This window comes from Electrophorus electricus, chromosome 2 (assembly GCF_013358815.1).
Source record: "Electrophorus electricus isolate fEleEle1 chromosome 2, fEleEle1.pri, whole genome shotgun sequence".
NCBI classification, from domain to species: Eukaryota; Metazoa; Chordata; class Actinopteri; order Gymnotiformes; family Gymnotidae; genus Electrophorus; species Electrophorus electricus.
This window is the reverse complement of record NC_049536.1, coordinates 3047732-3072258: the sequence shown is the minus strand read 5'-3', so window position 1 is coordinate 3072258 and position 24527 is coordinate 3047732. Positions and strand designations below refer to the sequence as shown.

Below are 24527 nucleotides of genomic sequence, written 5' to 3'. Positions count from 1 at the left end.
TATTTTTACCAAAACAAAATACAAAATATAAATAAATGTTACTTCATAACTATGGCTTTTTCTTCACGGTAAAAGAACGTAGCCACTCAGTAGGTAAACCAGCCTAACCGACTGTGAAGCAAGTCCACAATGATGTGTGATCTGAGACAGACAGACAGACAGACAGACAGACAGACATTCTTCAATGATTAAACTAGAGGGAGGAAAAACCCATTTGCCATCTTCCAGAGAACAGTAAACTATAATTACACTCTGAGTGAGCTGTATTTTAAATAACCGATGTGGTATGAGCTTTTCTTGCCAGCACATTATGGCATGAGTGCTTCAAAAAATTTTATGTAACGTAAAACGTAAATTTCCTGTGTGAAAATTATGCTCGACAATTTGAAAGTTCTCATACATTCGTAAAACAAAACAAAACAAAGAAACGTGGAGTAACCAGCACCAGCAATCTTTGAACAGCTGTCACACTGGATTTGTTCAGTTGGGACAGAAGTGGTTATGTTTTACCCAAACAGCCAGTATGAGCTACAGAGGGCTGAATCATAACTCATAACTCTAGTTTGTATTGTCACCAACAGAGGCAGGCTCTGGAAGCAAAAGATCCACTGCCAAGTTAAATCATAAAATTAGCTTAAAAAAGGAACCGCAAAGAATTTTTATTTATTTATTTTTTTTTAAAACACCGACATAACCCAAAGAGCTCTGGACTACGTAGCCAGCTCAACTGGTCGGGTGAGAAAGTTAACTTCATAGAACAAAAGAACAGTCCCACTTACTGTATACATCTACTCTAGTGAGCCACAGGAGAAGTGACAAGATAAAATACATAACATTCAACCACCCTCATCTCTCCATGTGTGCTAACTCGGGACTACAGGATGGCGATTTCTATTCGTTTGTGGGACCTCTGAACTGTTGCATTTCATTTGTGGTATTCCAAATGTGAATGTGAAATATTTTCAATGCATCAATGCATGCAATAATTGCCTTTGTTTAAAAAATGTGAAAAGTACATGGCAAGTCTGTGACCGGAAAACGGGTCACCAAGGTCACTCCACTGCTCAGACACTTTCACAGGCAAGCAAACAAGAGGGTGCATGCCAAAGTCCACAGGCAGTGCAGGTCCACTCAGTCTTCCAATCAGCTTTCTGTTCCACATAAGATAGACTGTCTTCTTTTCTTTTTTTTTTCTGCTTTGTCGCAGCATCTCATTTTGATACAACGCAAGATGAGACTTGCTTGAACACAGACCCGTGGTTTATGAGGTCACTTTCGAATGTCTCCCTCTCTCGCTTGCTGCCCTGGAGGTCCGCTGGAGGCCACGGCAAAACCAGTCCTGTATCTCTGCCTGCATTCCAGGTGGGGCTGGGTGCGCGGGCTCTGGCGTGCTCCACCACCTGCTCGCAAAACACTGATGCCACGAAAAACGAAAGCCCGAGAGAAAGAGAGTTGGAGGAAGTGGGGAGTGGGGAAGAACACGCTTCAGCTACAAACACTTGATGTTTAACGTTAAACAGCATCTTGTGCGAGCTTGTTCGAGATGCAATCTTGCAAGCAGGCAGTGGTATTGCTTTAAGAACAAGTCTGATCAAGGGTGACAGTGAATGGTTTCACATTTTGAGACTTGTCAACACCAGTATTCCAGGGTTGTTTCCAAGGTGTTCTTGGAAATGAGTGCTTTAAACTACAGGGAGGGAATGTTCTTGGCAGTAGCCACGCTGGGGACTTGAACTGGAAAGGTCAAGGACATGAAGGTTTGCATCTGGGTAGTGCAAACGTTACTGTAAAAAAGGAGCAACAAACAGCAGTGGCTGGCAAACAAAGCAGCCCACACACCCTGCATTCCTGAGACAGGAGGCTTCTTGCATAGGCTGCACACGAACCACCCTCCTCCACCTGCTGCAGCGGCCGACACCCGGACATCCTGAGGCCAGAAAAAGTCACTGGCTCTAGGGAAAAAAATAAAATAAAAAAATCAAAAACAAAAAGGCATGTTGCAGCTAGAGCAGTTGGTTGAAGTGCAGCGCCTGGACTGCAGCCTTGCGTCCCTGCACAGGGGCGTAAACAAACCATTTCTGTGGGGTTCTCCCATCAGCTTCATTCCAAACACAGGGGGCATGTGTGTCAATTCGTATCATCGTTCTCCAGAAATAAGCACCTCTCACACAATCAGCATACCAGCCAGGTGTCTGGTTTTGGATAAACATTTAGTTGGTTGTTTTGCACAGCTACATGTGAGAGAACTGGTGCTAAATGGTGCTAAATTCCTCTCAGTAAACTCAGGCCCAAGGTTAAAACCTCCTGTACCACCGACGAGATGCAGTGTGGGGAACCACAGTGTGCATGAGACATGAAAAAGACGCCAAAGGCAGATCCATCTGGATTTACACTAAAGAAACACAATCACCACTGGATGCTGCTCAACACCAAGCCTGCACAAAGCAGAGCTACTGAGAGCACCACCCAGAGGTGAGAGGCAGGACATCAAGTTCAAAAGCATCTACCGCACCCTAGTGGCTACTCTTTAAAAAAAACAAACTGTACTGTAAACAGCAGATTAGAACATACATTCCGTTTTGTTGCAAAAACGAATATGAATCCATTAAATATATAACAAAATACTCAAATACTGAAGTCCTTAAAAGCTTTTGCATTTAACAATTCAATAAATTGTGACTAATCCTACTCAGCCAGCTATGAGAGTGCTTTCTTAAGTGCCCCTTCCATTAGCCAGGTTTACAGCACACACAGACACACCAGCTAAAAAGAAAGAATCTGCTTCTGGCCAGTCAGAGGGAATGCGATAAGATGACCCATGTGTTGTAAACACAAGTTTTCATAACAGTAGAGTTTGGATTATGAGAGAGAGAGAGAGAGAGAGAGCCACAGACAGAAAACAACAAGACAGGCAGTGCAGAATTCACCTTACTTTAACAGGACTAAGAAAGAGGAGCCTGAATTCTGTTTTATTGCAAGCAATAAACTGTACCAAACCGCTAACCTTGGAAGGTCTTGTGGTTGCCACCAACACCCATTCCAGAAAACTGTGGCAGTCAAACACATGAATGTTCTTAGAATGATCCTGCAAGCAGAAAGCACCCCAGCTGCAGGGATATGCAGGCAGCAAGTGAATAAGTGCACTAGAAGAGACCACTTTATGTCCACTGCAGTTTCAGAGTGCAATCTGTGTGTTTGTGGTATTTCACAACAGACTCATTATACTATATAGATCTCTGAAATGCACATTTCTTGATCTGTAACGTTCTTCACAGGTCAGTGGTCTGTTTAGGAAGCATATTCCCATGCAATAAAACGATCCTCTCTCACCCAAACCTCCACCAGAAGGACCCACCCATACCACTGGTCTTCTAGGAGTGAGGACCCCCTTCATCTTCCGTGCTCCATCACAGGTTCCTCCGGCTCTGGGAGGGCGGAGCCTTTTTACACAGCCTTCCTGGCACGGTGCTCTCTGACTTGGATACAACTTGCTCGCCACAAACAACATTCCATTTCAAACACGACAAGGGAGCCAAGCAGATGCCATCTCTCACACCAGGACCGAAGTTCTGACTTCATGCTAGACGCAGACTTTATAAGCCCACATTGATTAAGCATTTAGCATGTTTTAGCAATTTGATCAATTCATCAACGAGATCTAAGTAAATCGTAGTGAAGGTGAGGGATTGCTGCCTGCATTACTGAGTCAATAACGTGTGCAAAAGATGTTGTTCACTTTGCAGTCAGTCATTTGCAAACAAAGGAAATCTCAGCTCATTGTTAGTGAGACACTTCTGGCCTCTGGTGTCCGGCAAAAACCGAAAAACAACAGTTGCACCATTAGCGCGGCTCGTGATTGGCCTCTGAAACCACGGTACCGGCCCTGCCCTGGTGGTGCTCATGGAAACGCTATACGTCTGCAGGCAGCTTTCCATGCAGCAGGGAGACAGAGGCCCACGGGAGCGGCACATGGTGTCATCAAGCACAGTCTCTGCCGGCCCCCCAGGACCACGGGTGCCAAACACCCCCACGTCACGCTGTACACCACCTCCCCAGGGAGCTTGAGGCAACACCATCATGCTCCACCGAGAGCCATGGGGAGATTAAAAGGAAAAGATCAAGAGAGGGCCTCATCTCGGGAAGGTTTTAGCTTTGATGATTATCTGAGCGCTAAGGGAGCCTTCATTGTCTCGTGTGAGTTAAAGTTTTGGACTGGCCAAAGATTCGAAAACAGCCGGTCACAAGCAGATGAGGGACCATAGCAAGCGGCAGAAAGAAAAGGCAGCCCTTCCTTCGGAAAACTTAATGAGAACATAAAAGACGTGGAATACTTTGTCAGTGCTTCCAAGAGACCTGCCTCTCTGCACAGCTCACGTTTCCTTCTCTGCCCTCGCACGTCCAGGCTGACAAGGCTACTGATGTCAAAGCTCTCGTGGAAAAAGTCCAACGATGCAGGGCACAGGTCTGCAGCTACCGCAGGCTCTCTCAGGCACACGACACCAATCTATCCACACCCGCCCCATGCCGCGTGGTACTGCGCTAGTCTCCTCAGTGGAGCCATGACAGTGTGCTCACAGGGAGGGTCCTGAGGCCCCGCAGTGTCCCGCAACACCACGTCCTTCCCTGCTCCTCTCCTCCACCGAGGAGCTCCTGGCTGGGGGGTATATTTAGAAATGCCTGACTCCACGAGAAAGGTCCTTTCCACCAGGGGCTCTTATCGCTACTGCTCCCCAGGGAGTGGATGCGCTGACCTTGGGAGCTGCCGTGGGAGGATTGTGCAGCAGTGCTGTTTGGGTTACATCAGGTGCTTCCAACAGCACTGCAGCTCTGAATGCAGAGGTAGAGCAAGGGAACCCAGGAGAGGAGAGAGAGAGAGAGAGTTTGTGTGCATGCACGTCTGTGTGTCTCTCTCACACACACACACACACACACACACACACACACACACACACACACACACACACACACACACACACACACACACACACACACACACACACACACACGACACTTGGGGTGGATTACACAATTTCTCAGATGAGAGACAAACAAAGATTCTGAGGAATACAGATCACAGTTACTGAAAATACAAAAATAAGGACAAATTAACAACCATAATAAATAAGTACAATGTTTTTCCTCTGGCATGAAGTGTTAGTTGAGAGGCATAAAATAAAACTGTGTCCACATGTTCTTTTTTTGGTTTTCAAATGCAAGACAACTCGTATAGCTACAAAACTGAAAAAACTCTAAAGATCTTTATATAAATTCTAAAAGGTTCTCAATAACATTATACTTCCACCAATTAACAAATGTATAGTGAGGTGGAATTTGCCTCTGCATTCAAATAATGTGAAATATTAAAATGTAGGCTACTTCATATAACAAAGTTCAGAATTATGAACAGGGCTACATGATATGGACAACATGTTATCTTGGAATTGTGTGCGTTTTGGATTAACCAAAACACTCCATTTTCAGATGGGTATTTTATGGAAGTTGCTCAGGATGCCCCCAGCTCAAAATATAAAAAGGGCAATTTGTTAAGAGGGCTAATTTGCATACTACATCATTCTGCGATACGAGTACTGGAATATTGTGATAATTATTATCTTTTATAGAGCCATAACTCAACATATTGAAATGCAATGACTGTAGTTTACTTTTTTTCAGTGCAAAAGTAATTTTAAAGTATATTCTAGTAATGCTGGTTCCTGGAAATCCCACGCACATTAAAACTGCTTGCTTGGTTGTTTTGCAGAACCAGTGCCATGGTGTGTTACCCCAGTGTTTAGGACTGCATCATCTTCTTTTTAAGATTTTTCACTTTATACAGACTCCTGCAAAAATGTGATCCATCCAGGTACCATCTGAATGGAATGTATTGACATTTAAACTCGATTATCAACGGATGTCATGAAGCATCTCGTAGTTTTCCAATGGGTGGGGGGTGGGGGTGATGACATCACAGAAAATTGGCCCAAACCTAGACAGGAATGCAGACAGGCAGGAACTAATGGCTGAAGCACACCAATTAAAGGACATTTAGTGGAAGTGGAAGGCCAACCTGATGGCCCAGCTGATAATGCCTGCTGGTCCATATAACCAGGACAAACACTTCAGATGGATCTTTTGATACAGGCCTGATATTTTTTAAAATATCTGCTCCATTGAAATGGTAGCAATGACTGCAGCAGCACTAAATCCAAAACTTTGCTGACATTATCCCAAACAGGAAATGGCCTTGGACAGGGTGGCGTTGTGGCATACCACCCTTCAGTAAGGATGTTTAGACTAAAAGCAGTTTAGCAGGATTTCAACCACCGGTTCCAGTGTACTATTTAATTTTTCAGAATTTGTTTCCTAATCAAGAGTCACATGCAACATGCAGAGAGAGACGCCCTGAAAATTCAGTATAAAACTGTATCAGCTACTCTTTGCAGAACAATTTGAACATTTGAGTAAAATGAACCGTATAGGTAATATAATGCTGAAACCTTAGTAATAGTGGTAACTAAGATCACTCACTTTAGGCCCCAAGATAAAACAAACTACAGCAAGACAGCCACATCTCTGCTTAGGAGAGCAGAACACATCTCAGTACAGGCAAAGCTCACCAAAGACACACAAAGGCTTGGCCATTCCCCTGTGTGTGCGCGTGTGTGTGTGTGTGTGTGTAAGATACAGAGAGAGAGGGAGAGAGAGACAGAGGCAGGCATGAATCACTGTACACTGATGCCTTTAATCAAATACAGCTGTGACTGCTTCAGCTTGGCGAACTGCATCAAAAAGTACTAGAGCTGTAGCAAGCGGTTATATATAGAATTATACTGCAGTACGTATAAAACACTCAACCACATGTGAAGGCCAGAAACCCAACTTCTCCACTCCCATCTTCATCTGAGCACAAGCTTGCGCAGTCTTCTTACCATTTTGCCAAGTTTTTTTTTTTTTAAAGTCCATTTGGGTCGAGCCCAAGCAGATGCAGAGGTTGCAGTTATCTTTTCACAGGGCAAAGCCTGCCCCTGGCAGTACGGGGGAGGGAGCAGCTAGATGGAACACTGTGTGCAAACAACCGCTGCCTTCAACCCCACAAAGAAGTCAACTCATGGCCTAAACCGATACAGACCTGATACACTCTGGCTCGCTGCCAGGTGAACTCCAAACCAAGCATACTGGGTAGTGAGCAGACTAAAATGTCTCCTACAGCACCAGGCAGCTCCGCACACCGACAGGAGCAGCTGCAGGAGTGTCCCCCACACACACGGAGACAAGCAGAGCGGAGCCAAGCTAGCGGGAGAGAGGAAACTCAAGCCGCCTCTGGGCTCAAAGCAACCAGCGAGAGATGGAGGAGGGGGGGAAAAAAAAACCCCCAAAACTTAAAAGCTGGTACCTATAAAAGAAGCAGTCGCAACACACTAGAACCCCCATGCAGCCGGTGCTGTGGTGGCCTGCGGATGAGCCGCACGAAGATTCCCCTTGCGCACGTCCTCCAGATGTAGGAGACTACAGGTGAGGGAGCGATTTCGCTGGAACACCAAGCTCGGGCATTACCACCCGTCAAAGTTCCACTGCAGAGGCTGGCCTCGTCCGTGTCTCCCAGACGTGAGCCTGCTGCGTCTGTCTCGGGGTGCGAGGCGGATAGAAGGAGCCCTCCGATCAGCCAGCAGACACGAGCGTCCTCGGCGGGCAGGCGCGGCTGCTCTCTCGCACGCTCTCTCAGCACTGGTGTTGCATTCGCTGCTGCGAGCTTGCCAGCCTCCTCCTCCGTCTGTCTCTCTCTCTCTCTCTCTCTCTCCGCCTGTCTCTGGCTCTCATCCTCTCTCCCTTGTTCCCTCCCTTTCTCTTTCTCTCACCCTCCATTCATCTATCTCTATCTAGCACCCTTCGATTCTCTCCCTCCCTCTCTCTCTCCCTCCCTCGGCAGAAACACTGGGTTGGCAAATATACTTGCAGAAATCTGCTGACTGGTCTTTGCAGAAAGAACTGAGCCAAGCATTTTTTAAGGGCTCAAATCAGCCTTAACAAGTGATATCTCTATGGCACCCCTTGCCCACATTTATGCAGGTTTTGCCCATTATCCTCAGCCACTCTATATATTTCACAGACTGCTCAAAGACAATCATGCAGTAATTAAACAAATATTTAATTATGATATCAGGAAGGATTTGTAAAGACAGCTACTGTCACTCTATATAAGCAGAACAAGCATTTTACTGCTCAGGTCATTGCAGACCTTCATATGACAAATCATGCACAATGTTGTGAGTTTCTCATATGGCCAATACAAAAGGAAAATCAAACGCTTGTACTCATATTTCGCACTAGAAATTTGACATGGATGCCTGACCTTACAAAGAGAAGACATTCTATTCCCATTTTTCTTCGCGCTATTCACCAAAATAACATGACATGCTCTTTCAGGGATTTAGTATTGATTCTAGTACTTTCCACGAAGTAGCAGGGAGCCAGAATTGTTTGAACTGAGCAGTATGAGTACAGTTGATTGTGTGCACACTGAGGCTAAAACAACAGCTCATGTGCAAAAGTACAACTCGGTTGTTCTGAAGCTCGGCCTAACTGGCACAGACCAGAACCAATGACATTCAAAATAACCAGTAGGGGAGCATATCTTTACATAACTGCATGCTCAGTATGTTTCATGTGTTTATTTCAAACACAGTCTAGAACGTCATCACACAAGCACCATAAAAGCCCCTCTATACAATAAAATCCCCTTAGCTGACATTTTGGCCTGACGTGAATACAAAATTATCTTGGCTGGCTAACTAGCGATCTAGCATGATTACTTCAGCTTGCATTCAGAGTTCAGAGAAGAATTTGTAGGTTCTCCCTCTTGGGGAAAAAAAGAGCTCTGGCCAGCAGATGAGGGAGCTAACAAAGACAGAACTGCTTGACTTGCAGCAGTGAGACAAAGAACATCACCTTCATTCTTGTTTGTTTGCTCTCTCTGCAGTTTCATGAAGAGTTCATAATGTTTCATAAAGAGTGAGTTTTGTGGTTTAAGTCATAGGCCTATTACCAAATGTGCTGGTTTTGTCGTTTAAAGTAGCTTGCGTTATATTAATGGTAGCCACACTAATAAATAAGACACCCAGGGACAGGAACAAATCCATCTGGTCTTTTCAGAAGTTTGGAGATGTGCATACGAGCTTAAAAAAAGAAAAAAGGTCATCCTAACAGACAGCAATCAACCAAGCTGTAACATACTTCCAAATATACATGATTCGTGACTAGAAAACGACAAACTCACATTTCATACTATAGTCGCACTTCGGCAGAGAGGGACGGACGATGAACTCCCTGATGCAAATTATCCAGAGAACAGTCTGGAGATGAAGGGCCCGAGTGTGCAAGACTGATCTTAGAACAGCTGCGATTTTACTACGGAGACCTCAGCGAGAAGTGCGTTCTCTCCGGGACGCAGTGCGTGTCCGGGCTAATACGCAAAGCAGAACTCGTTAGTTCCAGCAGACAGATCTGATTTATTAGACAGAAACCAGATGGTTTCCCATTAGCTCACAGTGCTGAAAATAAACAGCTCGGGACGAAATTAAGTTTGAATGAACGGGTGCGTTGCAGTTTAAAGTAAAAACGGTTTAGCAAATCGGCCGACATTTAGGAAGACGGAGCGTCTCGACAGGGGACACGGTCTTTTTTTTTTTTAAGCGAGATGATGAGTGACCACAGGAGGGTCCGGGAAGGAAACGCCACGTGGTCGGTACTGTAATGATCCCATAGCTGCAGCACGAACGAGATCACGCTTGCACAAGGCGCCGAAGATAATGAATGTAATGCTAGACGGGAGGATGCTATTCGTCTGTGTCGGTTACGATCATCAAAAGGAAGCGAAAAACAAGATTTACGGGTTTTGATCTTTTCCGAATCGCCAGTAACTCGTATCTCAACCACATGACACGTGCGCGTCATCCAAGTGAAGTGAAAAGGAAGGATACGTATCTACTGTCACGCTTTTAATAACGCTTAATAACGATTCCAACACCAACAGCTGCTTTCATTACATATATAAACGATATATCGGATATGTGATTACCCTAAAAAGATGACATCACTATGCAGACATGCGTGCGGAATTGTGAACAATCGGCGCGCAACAAATGAGGCCGGGTGGCAAATCTTAAACACGCCTCCAAAAGATCCGAATCCTCTCTGGGTTTGTGGAGATGAAAACGATGCGAAATACACACGGAATGCCGTTGGGCGGCCCGTGTGCACGACTGCACACCCATCCAGCCCCGTATATAGAGGCGCTTACCTGTTCAAAGTGTACGAGCCGTTCCTTTTAAACCTCATGCCGACGGACAGCAGTCTGGCGAGGATATCCAGAGTGGTTCGGGTCTGACTTTCTTTGCGCAGAGACTCTCTTTTGCTTAGCGTCTAAAGACAAAGACGGGCAAGGCTTGGGGCAGGCTTCGTGCAGACTTTCCATTTGTCGATGCAAGACCGCCTCCCCCGATAGCCATGCTTCCGCAGGGGAGGGTTAAGAAAGACTAGGGAGCGACACTTTGTGAGGTCTCCCTATTTATATGCACAAATAACAACTTGTATCGGACAGAAACCGCTGTAAAACGAATGGACCAGGCGGTGGTGGTAAAACTGCAAGATATGCCTTGCGACAGATACAATTTCTTTTCCCTGGAAAGAGCAAAGGACTATGATGAATATCACTAGGGAATATACCGCGTCCTTCTCTCCCGTTTTCTTATGGTACCTCCTCCTGCATGGATGGCTTTGGTTTCATCAACTTGTGCGTAGACAGTAAAATTACAGATGTGAAGCTATGGAGGCAGGGGGAAAAAAAAACCCGCACCTATCTGAAGTGACATGCTGGTTTCACTCAAAACAACTCCGACATTAAAATACATGGCTAAAAATAGACCCCCCCCCCCCCCCCAAAAAAAAAAAAAAAAACTAAAAAGCATAACCATACATTTTCCAACAAAACAGTGTATGACACTGTACCCTAATTTCACTCTGGTGTCATGCCTTGAATAGGAAATTGTTCTTAGCCAAATATGGTCAGCACAGCATCCGAGCCCAATTTAGACTCTAGCCATCTAAATCTGCCAAGAACCTTCTAAATGACTGGACAAATGACAGCCCCAACAGGGACAAAATAGAGAAATATTTAAAGTTATTCTTTTGTTCTTAGAAGTTCTTTGAAAGGTATCCAAGACATTGTTGGTTCTTTGCTAAAAGTGAAATTTTATTGGCCCTGCCGGAAAAACCCGTCCTTGAATAAACGATCGCCCGAGTCCCTTTCATAGTTATGCAAGAAGTCAAAAGGTGCCTCATTGCTTCATTCATATGTGGACTAAGTGCAGATCTCCTCCATCTCCTGCTCTCTCTGTCTCTCTCTCAGTCTTTGTATCTCTATGCCAGCCCTCTTTCCCTCTCCTGTGGAGAGCTCGGCCGGCAGCTCCAAGTCCGGCACCAGAGCCGTTCATTAGCGTGGCGGTTGTGCAATCTGCTCGGAGGGCACAGGAGTACAGGAGGCCTCTGCCACAACAGAAACACACACACACAAAGTGGTACAGTCACACACAGCCAGACACAGGCCCACTTTTGTTCTGCTCTTCACCACCGTTTTATACACACAAGCTGTGAATCTTAACTAGGGTGGTTGTTAGCAGTTGTAGACCTGTCATGTAGCATCATGCTGTACTGGCAGGAGTGGAAATTTAAAGCTGAAAAGCTAAATACTAAACTACATGCAGCTACTCTAGAAACGGATCATGTTAAATACTACACCATTTTACAGTTTTAATCAGCGTTATAAGAATGAATGAAGTTACACCTGTATCCAAAGATGCTTTACAATCAACACACTGCACAATGCTTTTACATCCAGTCGACAGTCCGGTGAGAAGCAGCAGTCAATTGTGCACAGCATACTCGCAACCGTAAATCACAGCTCCCAGGAGGACTAAATCAGGCGGAGGATGGGGAGGAAGGACAACACCCAGGACAGGGCGCCATCCACCACTGAGCGTACGGTCATTCACACACACTTGCAACAGGATGGGGTAGCCATGTTTCTACCTAACCTCCATGTTTTTGGACTGTGGGAGGAAACCGGACACCCTGGAGGAAACCCACACATACACAGGGAGAACGTGGAAACTCCACCCAGATAAGGACATGAACCCAAGACTCTAGCGCTGAGAGGCGCATGTGTTAACCACCAAGCCACTGCCTCTGGGCACTAAGCTTTTCATAGACGTGCATACCCGCACATCAGCCACTTTATCAGACTCCTACCTTCTACCTAGAAGCATTGTAAATGTCTTGGTGCACTTATAAGCGTACGATTACACACATCCACTACCCAGCTCATCAGCGTAGATGGTCCTTGAAGCACCACTGACTAGATATTATTTACAACTCTTCTGAACATAACATTAACATTAATGGCAGTGGGTGTTAAGTAGAAGTTAAACCCCCAACACAGCACACTGCAGCACATGAAGAGTTGGAGTCTGGTTACACATGGTAACAGTTGCAGTTTGCAATTACATACCCAAAAGGTCTTTATATTAAAGTAGTGTGTATGCATGTGTACACATGGTTGTTTTGCGGCATTGGACCTTTGGTTAGCGTTCGTTTGTGTCCCTTGGTTGGGCCTGGCCCAGCTTCAGTACTGACGTTCAGCGCTTTGCCAGATTTACCCCGTGCTGGGCTCTGGCTCAAGGCTAGGTTTAGCTTTTTTTTCCCACAGCCTTAACGTTCGGGTTTTTATCAAAGACAGACTTTCAGGGAAACGCTTGCCAAAAAGTTACAACAGGGAAATGTGGGCCATCCATCAGAAGGTGAGATGGTAAGAGCTGGGCACTGGAACAGAATGCAAAGCCAAGCGTGAAAGCCTGGGAGAGAACCAGCAGAGCGTTCCAGCTGTCATACCATAAACTTTACGGCACTCAAGAAGTGAAAAGATGGACCTAGACACAAAGTGTCGAGCACACACACAAAAAAACAACTTAAAAAGCCAAACTGAGGTACTGCAGGGTTTCTAAGCCCAACAAAATGGCCTCTGTAAAGGGGAAGCACCGCCCACTGACTCCAGTGCATCCTGGGAGTGGAGAAGCATTGAGCGGCTCCGACACGGGCCATGTGATCTGAGTGACGCAACTGCGACCTGAAATATGACAGAACCTCTGACAGACATCCCATCTGTGGGCGCGAGGCTGTAACACAATCACTCAGCAGCAGACAGACAAGAAGAAAGGCAGACGGCACCAGGGCAGACCGCACTGGGCCACCGTGTGGAGCAGCCCAGCCAGGCCCAATTAGGATCCATTTATCCTCATGCCCATTAGATTAATTTGGCTTCATGTCCATATGCAATGATGAACAGAGTCTTAAAAACTCCATGGCACCAACTACATACTTATAAACAGCATCCACAATATATGAGGGAAGTCTGTATAAGGCATTACATGTTCATGCTCTCGGAGAGATGTTCCCTCAGTGACGCTGCTCCCGTGGGAGCCTGTACCCCATCAGTCCTCCGGTATCTCCCTACGTCTTATAGCATTGTACACACATCGGTCTTCTTTATGTGCTGGGTGGGACATGCCAGTATCCCTACACAGACATGGGGGGGGGGGGCAACCCCCCACCATTTTGATAAAGCCTTATATCTAAAATAGATTTTTAAAAAATACTATAAATGAGTTAAGTTGGAAATATTCATGATTTAAAGCACTACTTGCATGTCTAAAATATAATAATGAGTTATGTTGTAAACAGGATTAGGATGTACATGGGGAAATATGGAGTGTATTGCAGGACCATGATTAGAAGAGACAAAGGACTGTAAAAACCCTACTGCCATCTAGTGGACACCCACGTATATTCTCCAGGGCTGTGTGGAGGCTATATGGGATGTCTTGTATGAACACACGCTTCAGGAAGGAAACATTATATATCAAGGGGGTGGGGGGCATAACCCATAGAAGATGTTATTAATCATGTGACTTACAGCCTGCTTCAGCTGAACGACTCGAGGCCGTGCGCTTTATGACAGCCCTCCAGGTTATGCTTAGCTATGCAGTAAAGTGGGCTCGATTACACGCTAGGTGACATACATCTTCAGTCTGAAGACACACAAGGGGCAGAAGAAAAGCAGGCTGTGAACCCAGGAGCCCAACTCCTCTGTACACGCTGCTCTTAAACTTTTGTTAATAAAGCACACCGTGTTAGGCTGTACTGTAGCTCAATTCCTGTACGAGTAAGCCTGCGAAAAACGAGAGGGGCACCAGTGCTGGGCGTTGGGAGATACGAGTTCACTCCGTTACCGAGCCTCACGCAGGGTACAGAGCTTACAGGCACAGAGGGAAATACAGCTGCTCCCTGGAGACGTGCTTGTCTTGTTTGTTTTAGATGGGGCACATAAAGGAGAATCTTTAGAGAAGTGTAAATAACAAAAAGACCTACAACGCTGTAGCTCAGAAGCAACCAGTCACTATAATGCCAGAGGTGCTGTCTCAGTAAAAGGCAAAAATGCAGTCCAACTACGCTGGACTAGAACAACAGGGGACTACTCCATTATTCGCCTAGTGAAAACCCTAAATTCAGCTGGAGTACAAGCCTGAACTGATGCGAGTGTTTAACGTGAGCGCCTGTAGGTCTGTTTCCTAGCCCCCTCAACCTCTGGACCATGTCACCAAGCACCTCCGCGGCCTACAAGGAAATGCAGAAATGTCCTCAGCACTGAAGCAGCACTAGCACAGGCAGCTGCCTACATTTCTAACAGTGGCAAGCCTCAGGAAGGGAGCACTGTGCGGTCCCATGCCTTCCACACACTACCCACGGGCAGGCGTCTCCCGAGCCTCACAGGAGCTCGGCCAGTCCGGAAAGGAGTCCGGAAGGAAACGCCACACAACTGATCAGGAAGTGAGTGATTCTGCAGTCTCATGCTGAATTTCTCAGGAGTGAGATTTTTCTCCCTCCTGCCCTGAGAAAATTCCAGGCTTTTTCTGTATTCCTCGTTCCTTCTCAAGACCCATGCAGGTGCTTCCACTCATCAAAATTCACACAACCATTTCTTCATTCAGAGGAATATTGACATGTACATTCAAAAGTCTTGTACTGAGTGGGTCAGTCCTCAACATGAATATGCTGTGAACACGGCAAGCCTTCCATCAACCCACACATGGAAAGCTGAAAAGCGTTTCGGCACACACCTGATTCAACTCATCAGGGGTGTTGGGGCCAGAGCAACACAAAGGGGTACCGCACACGACCGTCGTCCACAGCTTCAGGCCAAGTGATGAGGTCAGTGAGCGCTTCCTCCTACAGCCTTTAGATCAGACTGCGGCACTACAGATGTGCGATCATGCCGTCCATTCTGGAGACCCGCTAGCACAAAGGCCGTATATGCTTTCAAAGCATCTGCTAAGCTCAGCGGGCTATACAACCACACTGTAGTAGTACTGTGCACTGGCATCTTTAACTCAGAGGTGCCCAACATTCGCTGGGCTCACAATCGACTATTCTACCTACAGCACAGTCCTGCTGTGGATGTGTGAGAATGGATGGTGTAAAGTGGGAGAGGAATGCGCCACACTGACAAAGAAAATGGTCATAAACGTCAGTGTCTCTGAACGAAAGGAAGTCCAGAATGTCTCACACACTCGCACCCTGTCTGTGTCTCTCTAGCTGTCGGTCTTCCTCCCCCCAAACTCTAAGTGAGGAGGGAGAGGAACTGGAAAGCTCTGCGGAAGTGAAGCCCTCTGGGTCGTGGCATAGCGATCTCCACAGCAGGAACTTGACAGAGAGACTCTGGAGTTCAAGCTGAGTGCAGCTGCTGGAAATGCCGACCGGGAGGACAGCGTGGTGCCAACTCCAGGTCAGCAAAACAAGGGCGGCTCGAAACGGCCCAGTCTGCTCTTCTGGACAAGTCTAACATTACATGAGTAAGGGTTGCACAGCCTACGCTTGCCGCTCAAACAGGGCCCTAGCTACGCTTACGGCTTTGCAAATTACATCCGAAAACACCCTGAGCAACTACACAGATTCTTTAGATTAAAGTTCAGTCCATATCATGAAGATCTTATTGCAGTATAGAGTGATTGTGTCCATTTGACATCAGTGGACACATGGACAGAACCTAGGAGAATGGTCTGTTGCACGCGCAGGCCAGCCTGATAGAGCACCAGCGATGCCGGCTCCGCAGAGCTACACTGAGCGCAGTTCTGCAGTCTGCTCGATAATTGCTTAGCTTCAGGCCGGAGACACTGGCCCGGGTCCCGTTGCTGGCTGAGATGGGTTTGGAGCTCTGACCGCCTGCCAGCCATGCTGACCTTTCTCCCTGCAACTGTGCGGTCACCACCTTGGGCTACGGTGACCTCTGATCCTCTGCCACCAGAGCCTTTGGATCTTTCTAGAGCTCTCGCTCTCTCTCTCGCTCTCTCTCTCTCTATAAAGATTGGTCTGTTAAAATGGAACAAATGTAAATGAGAGTGTCAAGCAAAAAGACTGCGACAACCAAAGTTCACCAAGCCGCCTGCATTTCCTAGCTTCAAAAGAAGCAGTAAACAAGGTTATGAGTGTTGCTTCTACCTGCACAGCATTTTGGTTTTCATCACAGGATGAATAACCTACTTTGAGTTTTGTACAAATTCTTTCCCCGCTCCTAGTATAGACAAGGTCACAGACCCGTTTAGTAATGCAAAGAACCGATCAAAACTCGCAGAGATCAAGCAGCCAGTGTCTTTTGAGGTGATCATCATCATCATCATGGAGGTCATGTTCATGGAGGTAATGTTCATGCCATTTTCCACTTGACACCACAAGCCCTTCGGCATCCGCTGCAGGCTGGCGATTAAACAGACCGAATTCAGGACATGGAGTTCCAAACTCCGTTATTCAAGCATTTCAAGCAGCAATAACTCTTCTGTGTTTATACATACTCTTCCTCGATAGCTTCCCGAGTGTGACTGGTGCACCATCTGGAGCCTAGGAGAAGGAAGTCCTTCTGTGCAATGGAACGAAAAGTCAGACGACCCTTTTAAAAACCTGCCCCAGCCCACGAGGTACCGCAGCCCAGTAGTGTAGGAGCTATGCTCCAGCTCGGGACGTCGGGACTCAGTTGGTTATCACTCATTCCGTGCCTTCAGCTTTCCTGAAGCCCGACAGTCTTAACCTAATCCTGGCCGTGTCACAAAAAGAGCAAATCTTTCCGTCTCTAACAAGCACAGCGCGTCGGCTTGCTTCCTATTGGCTGTTTCCCAGAGCTCTCTGACAGTAGGAAATGCAGCAGACATATGGGCCTCAATATGCTGGGATTAATTAGCCACTCTTTAATCTACCCACGAGCTCTCACATGCCCCATGTCCTGGGCTCAAAGTGTGCAGGTTGTACCTAATGCTGCAAACATTGTGTGTGTGGTGGTGGAGGGAGATCCCTGCTGCAACCGTATATAGTCCAAGTCAGCATGAGGCGAGAGGGGTTTGCAAGCTCACACACGCTGGGTGACCTAGAGAACAGACAAGCAGCCACAGGACCAAGCTCAAGGGCCTGGAGCTACACAGCTTCAAAAACAAGTGTGAGCACCCGTCTTGCTGCTTGCTACTGCAGTGCTGCGACGCTGGACACTCGCACCCTCGGTCAGCATGCAGGGTGGCCCCCTCTCAGACCCTCCATCTCTGGTTCATAAAGGATTAGAAGGACCTGATGAGTTGAGTTACAGCAGCTAAACACAAACAGGAAACGAGAGAACCGCTGTTCTGTCTCTAGTCTCAGTCCATCCTTAGAGTCCATGTCACTGTCAATGAGTAAGAGACTTTGGGTCCCGAAAGCATTAGAAGTTCTGTTAAAAGCTGACAATCTTGTACTTGGACAGTACAGACCCATATGAATTTCTTTATGGATGGCGTATGAGATTTGCTCTGGTCTGCTTGTTAGCTCATTTTTAATTTTTTTGGCATTTAGCTGACGCTTTTATCCAAAGCGACGTACAGTTATGACTAAATACAACTTAAGCAATTGAGGGTTAAGGGTTTTGCTCAGGGGCCCAACAGTGGCAACTTGGCAGTTGTGGGGCTTGAACCAACAACCTTCTGATTACAAGTCAAGTACCTTAACCACTGAGGTTCCACTGCGTACATCTAACTTTGTTTGCACGGGGAACGAAGGCAGTTGATCAAAGAAATGAGACCCTCAGAAAAAATCATAGTGCAAACATGGACAGCAACAGGCACTATGAAAAGTTATGACTAAAACCCAAATGAGGGAGAAGAGAACATTGTAACTGGACTTTTTGACTGGAGCAGTGTAGAGAATGAATACGAAAGGGTCAAAGTGCTTTTCATAGCAAGAACAGCAAGATTTGAAACAGCCACTCCAAAAGATGCTGGACTCTTCAACGCCGTTAATTATGCTGCCTAGAAAGATGAGGTAACACTACTATGAGCCCTCGAAGCTAATTGCTAGTACTACCTTCTATGATGTTAGCTACAGAGGAGCATGAGAACCAGGGGTTAAAGACAGTTAATACCTCTGTAGTTAAGACACCACAGATGTTTATTTTGATCAACTTGACATCAGCACTCAATAAAAACCAGAAATGCTAATTAGTCCTCGTTTGATATAACAGTGAACATTGCCTTAAGTAAGTCGCTCCCTCATGGCAGTGTCTGTAAGCCATACTGACCGCTAGGCCAGGCTGCAGATACCACGCCTCCACAACTCGGCTGTGCTGAACTGCTCTCAGAGATGCATGTGGCAGCCAGCCTGATGCAACACTAACATAATCCAATTACTCCATCTCCCTGCCCGGAGTCATGTAGCAGAACGCAGAACAGGGAGCTCAGATTCCACAGTCTTTGGGCTTTCGGAACGCTGCTTGGAGCAGTTGGCCACCATGCAATTGTGCATTTGAGTCACATTACCACAACTTTTCCAGTATCAGGCTGGTTTATAATTCTACATGACCGGCAGTAAATACACAGAATCAGTATAACCTATGAGCACTGATTTTTAAATGACTATAAGCATGAAAATATTTTCTATGACCAAAGTGAAACAATTGGTGCTAAACCTAAAAAAACGAACAGAGAACCAAAAGTGACCAATCAGAAGTCTTGGTTTGTACTTCCCATACAAGCCCAGTCCCTCTGAACCTCCTCTGAGAGTGTACCACTCTCAGTCTTCTGATCAAGACCTTTTACTAACTGTGAAAAAAAAATATGTCCCCAAATCTCAAGGGTGGGTCTGTGTTCCAGAAGGTTCTATGCAGACTAACTATTGTTTATAACAGCCACCAAACACAAGTCTACACAGAATGGGCACATCCCCCTGTAGAGAACAGTCAGCATCCTTTAGGAGCTGAGTCACAGGATGAGCTCACATGTGGGGAACTGGGGAAATTAACCTGTTGTAAGAGCACATTTGATTTTTTTGTGATAACAGCAATATCAATTCGGCCAGGGCCTAATGACCAACATGCCCCAACACAACCCAAGCACACAGGAAGCTGAGGCTCTAAAATGGGTCTTTAGGACACCGTGGAACCATTCGGCCCTGACAGTTATACTGCTGTTGCTTTCGAGCTGCTCTCGCATTAAGGAGACCATCACAGCTAAGCCCTCATGTCACAGTGCAAGCTGCGCTCTGATCTCTGGGGTTTAAACAACCTTAACCTTCAATAGTTTTGGTACAGTTCTACGTCCATCTACTACAAGCAACAGTCCATCTACTACAAGCGGTGCCAGACCAAGGCCAGGAGGATTGTGAAGGACCCCACCCATCCCAACAATAGGCTCTTCTCTCTGTTGAGGTCAGGGAAGCGCTTTCGCTCCCTGAAGACCAAGACAGAGAGACTGAAGAGGAGCTTCTTCCCACAGGCCATTTGGGCCCTGAATCAGGGCAACTGAAACTGTGGGGACCACCACCACCACCATGTAACATAACTGTAAAAATGTTCAATTACCACCATGTAACATAAAAACTGTAAATATGTCATTTTACAAGATGGATCTGTACATTCTGTACATTGTGTACATACATATATACACTGTACATGGTGTATATAAACATAATATACATATATTGTACATACATTGTTAATATATTTTTGTACATATATAGAATATATTTCTCTATGCACCCCTGTTTTCTTTTCCTCAGTTTGTACAGAGCACTCTCCACCATTTCACTGCGAGTTATACTGTGTATGACTATGTATGTGACAGATAAACCAAACTTGAACTTGAGCGTCATTAGGACAGAGCGGTAGTGAATGGTGATACAGTAAATGTCAAGGGCTCGGATGAAAACATCTTACTGCCACTGAGTGAATGATATGGACAGAATAAAGGCCACCTGGTGCAAAAGAAAAGCAAAGTGAAGGGAAAAAAGTCACTTCATATTGGGACAGTCAAACTAATCAGCTTGTGTAATGAACAGAAAAGCAGGATGCCATAAAGGGATACACAGAATGCAGAGCTGAATCTTTGAGCAGTTGTCGTTTTGGACTCTGCTGGCATCGCTAGTTCCCTACAGGCTTGTTCTGTGTGCAAGAGCAAACAAGGTGGGAGTGTGACAGTGCCAAAGAAAACACACAGAGTGCCGACCCCAAGGACGGGACGAGACGCAACACAGGACAGGACGGAACGCCGTAATCCCCTCAAACAGCCCGCCCACCCACTCCTGCAAAGCCAAGAAAATGAGAAATCAACCAAACCCCATTAATCAAAGATATTTTTTCAAACATGATATAAAAGTAGTCCCATCTGGTTTATTCCTGTATACACCAAAACTCGATAATAATTTAATGAATGCTTGTATTACAATATTAGTTCACCCGAGTCCATACATCAGTGTTCCTTTTTATTCGTACTGTAAGTGCCAAACATGAATACGTTATAATCTGGCAAATCATAGTGGATGCATTAACTGCTGGTGCTCAAACCTGCAGAAAAAGGACACTACTGTGTTCGCAACCAAGTGTCTGTGCCCAGTCTACACTCGAACACACACAGGACTGCTGAGACGTGGTCAGAAGGATCCCAACTGCAGCACAAAGTCTTGCCGCCAAAAACGTCAAAGCCATTGTACAAGTTAACATTATGCCCTCAAGTACTTCTTAAAATACAATATGCTTATCTGTTCTCCACCCAGCAGAGAGCATTTCCTTCCCCTGGCCACGACATCACTTCCCCTAAGCTCTGCATACGTGCGATGTGCTGTGCTTCATACGTGTGATGTGCGGGGCAAACGTGTGGCAGAATCCTGCATTCTGCCTGCCTCAAGTGACATGCGCCGGCTGCTGGTAGCAACCGACTTCGGTCACGTCCCTGTCTTGATACTTCACACCCCAGAGTCAATAACACTAACTGGATGCTTCGCAAGTCGGTCGCCTTCGCTTGGAAGTCGTTTTCGGTTCTCAAAGTGACAAAGGTGTGACTTGTTCTGTGGTTAAATAGGACAAATGAAGCACAGGCCTAGTTAAATGGGAGCAAATAAGATAACGCAACAGCTGAACACACAAAATGAACCTAGAACACATCCACAGTCTTTAAACATTGTGAAAAAGATGAATGACAATAGAAATGCGCAACTTCCAGTGAAAAGGCCTCCAGAGGCTGCGTCACCTTTCAGCCCCAGCAGGACAAAGGACTTGGTGCTTCTGTAATTGGAAAACAATCTGTGGGACAATTAAAGCAGCTGGACAATGGCATGGCCCTATGGGAAAGTTTGCTGTGCCTGACCTTACCTCTATCACCTGAGGATAATGGGACCAGTGGCTTTACTGTGCGAGGAAACGCTCAGTCAACGGCACGGAAATTCTGAAGGGCCTTCGGAATGAAATTCGGAATATGTGTGCATCACCCTACACAGAGTAGTCCCCTGTGCAGCAAACACATGGTGGCCAGAATTGTGCAACCAATCACCTTTAGCTAAGTTTAACACGATGCTATTTTCAGTCTGCCTGTTTCACATAACATTCCTCAGCACAGAACTGTCCAAAGGCATTTCTATTCCAGAAAGAAAGCAGACAATGCAAGACACTACCTAAGAAAAGAAATAAGCAGGAAGACAGCACTGTGCTTAATAACACTGAGTTACAGGGAGAGGCGAGGAGCTAGATTTCACATGCTTTGGAGTCCTTTAGCCACAAGCCTTTAATAGACACAAAGCCACACAAACGCGTGCACAAAAAAGGCAGCTAGTTCGCGTACAGGCCCACGTCTCCCACATTTACCGAACCGAATTGGTGAACAATAAGGAGGAAATAATCACAAGGGAAGTGAAATAAAGGGCGGTGAATAAAAAAAATTAAAAAATTAAAAAGAGGCATTGAGGCCCCTAGTATCACTGCCCTCTTTAGTTTGGCTAAGCATGATGAGGGATAGAGCACAGTGTACAAGACACCAACAGGAAACAGGAACACAACACAGCCAAGTTCACTGACCTCACTCACAGAGCCTGCCATTATTATCATATTACCCTTAATATCATATTACCCAGGGGCTCCGCCATTATTACCATGACATTAAGTCTGAGCTACCACACACAGCAACACCCATGTTTGGTATGGATTTTAAAATCCAATAGCCGACCTATATGAGGATGTGGTGCAAAGATTCAGATTAATTCTGCTTGAACAAAGCAAAAACACTTCAGTACAAATGTTGCTGACACTTTATTAGCATAAAAAACAAGCTTGCTCTCACATGAGAACTCTGAAGCTAGCTGAGCCTCTACAGCAACTGCTAGGAAATCTACTGACATATTACAGTGACATAGCCTACATTTCTAATAGTCTCTATCCCAATCTTCCATTACCATAAATCATTCAAGCGGAGGGGATTAAACATCTGTCGCCTGGGCCGACTCAGATAAGCTGACAAAGATCCATTTTCGGCGGGGCATCTATTCAGTGATGCAATACCCTGTCTGGACATCTCAGAAGCCGGTGCTAGCTGCACCGCGACATGTCGTCTGCTAGGCTGTCCATGGACAATACCACGGGGAACTTAACAGACGCAACACCAGACACTGCATCTAAATCCTGGCCCAGATAATATGATGGTCTGCATGCACAAAACAAAATCAGAAAAGCCAGCGCAGTCCTCTAGGGTACACACCAAGCACGGTAAAATGAAGACTTGGATCTGGCAAGGTTCCCAGAAGGCAAACCTTCAGTCAAGTACCTGTGTCAAAACATCTAGACTGTGAGAGCTTTGCCATTTCTCACTGGTTACTCATTTTTGCAATAATGTGCTTGATTTACTCATTCATGTACTTCAACCCACTCATGACTCAGAAGCTGTGGGCTTCTAAAGTAACATACAAACCACTGAGCTGTATAAACAGTAATGAGCTGGAGATGCACTACGACCTGAGATGCCCTAAGCAAAGAATGCTTCCCAATCCATGTTGTGTACTAAAACTAACATCGTGAAATGAAGCAGTGCCATAACCTGCTCAAGATTTTAAAGATACCATCCGTAAATCTGCAAGTAACATACAAAGCTCTGGATGAACAGTGACAGCACTGGCGTTAGCGGGTGTCCCTTTCAACAGTTCACGAACAGGAACATGAAGAGGAACTGCTGTAAAATCAAGGGGTCAATATGCATCATGTTCAGTTCAGGGCCCCCGGTTCTGTGTCCATTTAAAGTAGCATCATCTCACCAGTGGTCTGGATTCCAGTAACCTGCTGTAGAAACACTGGTTGCAGTGGTCTGACCTTGCAGACAGGAGCTCATATTTAGAGGATGGCAATGAAATGCGGCTCCAGAGAATCACGAGTGAGCACAACCATCATGACCTCACGCGTGAACAAACTTCCCCGGCTACCTCATGTGTGACTGGTAGTTGACTAACCAACTTGTATCTATCTAGAGTGACCCAGAACACGATGGTCCTTTCGAACTCACAGTGTTTGTCAGCAGGATGGCAGGATTTAAGTAGCACGAGTAAGAAATCTTCCACTCACCCCATAAACCAGTCCATCGTGTGAGTGGCAGGGAGGATCCACGCCAGCTGAAGGCAACCCCCCCCCCCCCGTGCCGTGGCTTAACCGGGCTGCGCGAATGCACGCCCAGCCTGGGCAGAGTCCGTTACCGTGGACCAGCTCCGGAGGACCTTCAACAATCACCGGGTCTGTCCGCGAGCTCTGCGTGCTCCCGCCTGCGACAAAACCACGCGAAGTGTTCCCTCCGGCGCCCGCGAGCTGCACGCCTGCACGGACCCGCGAGCCTCCGTCGCCGCAGTAACGCTCGAGCCCTTCTGCTCCAGGAGGCTTCCGGAAGTAAACAGACACGCGACCCTCGCTTTCATTTCCGTAGCTGCGGCGCATCGGTCGAGCCTCGATAAGACACAACTAGCTTTCCGGTGCGCTGCGGAAATGAGGAAAAACACCGACAAGTCAAAAGCCCCATACGCACACTGAATAACTGATTCATAATTGCACCAAAAATGGCTGAATAATATACGAATGGATTTCGAAACACATCTCTTAAATTATGTCAATA

The 24527-nt window shown here is 46.2% G+C and overlaps 1 protein-coding gene across 3 annotated transcripts in view; it reads right to left on the bottom strand.

Moving 5' to 3' along the window:
* The window catches only part of mob2a (MOB kinase activator 2a), a 33988-nt gene extending 9681 nt beyond the window's left edge, over positions 1–24307 (bottom strand). Inside the window, exon 1 of one of the 3 annotated variants that reach the window (XM_027015176.2) lies at positions 23990–24307. In XM_027015176.2, coding sequence (XP_026870977.1) covers positions 23990–24006 — 17 coding nt within the window. In that variant the 5' untranslated portion in view covers positions 24007–24307. Of the gene's footprint in view, positions 1–7393; positions 7740–10297; positions 10476–23989 lie in introns of those variants that run through there. The other 2 variants (XM_027015174.2, XM_027015175.2) reach the window with 2 other exon arrangements.
* Positions 24308–24527: the final 220 nt, after the last annotated feature.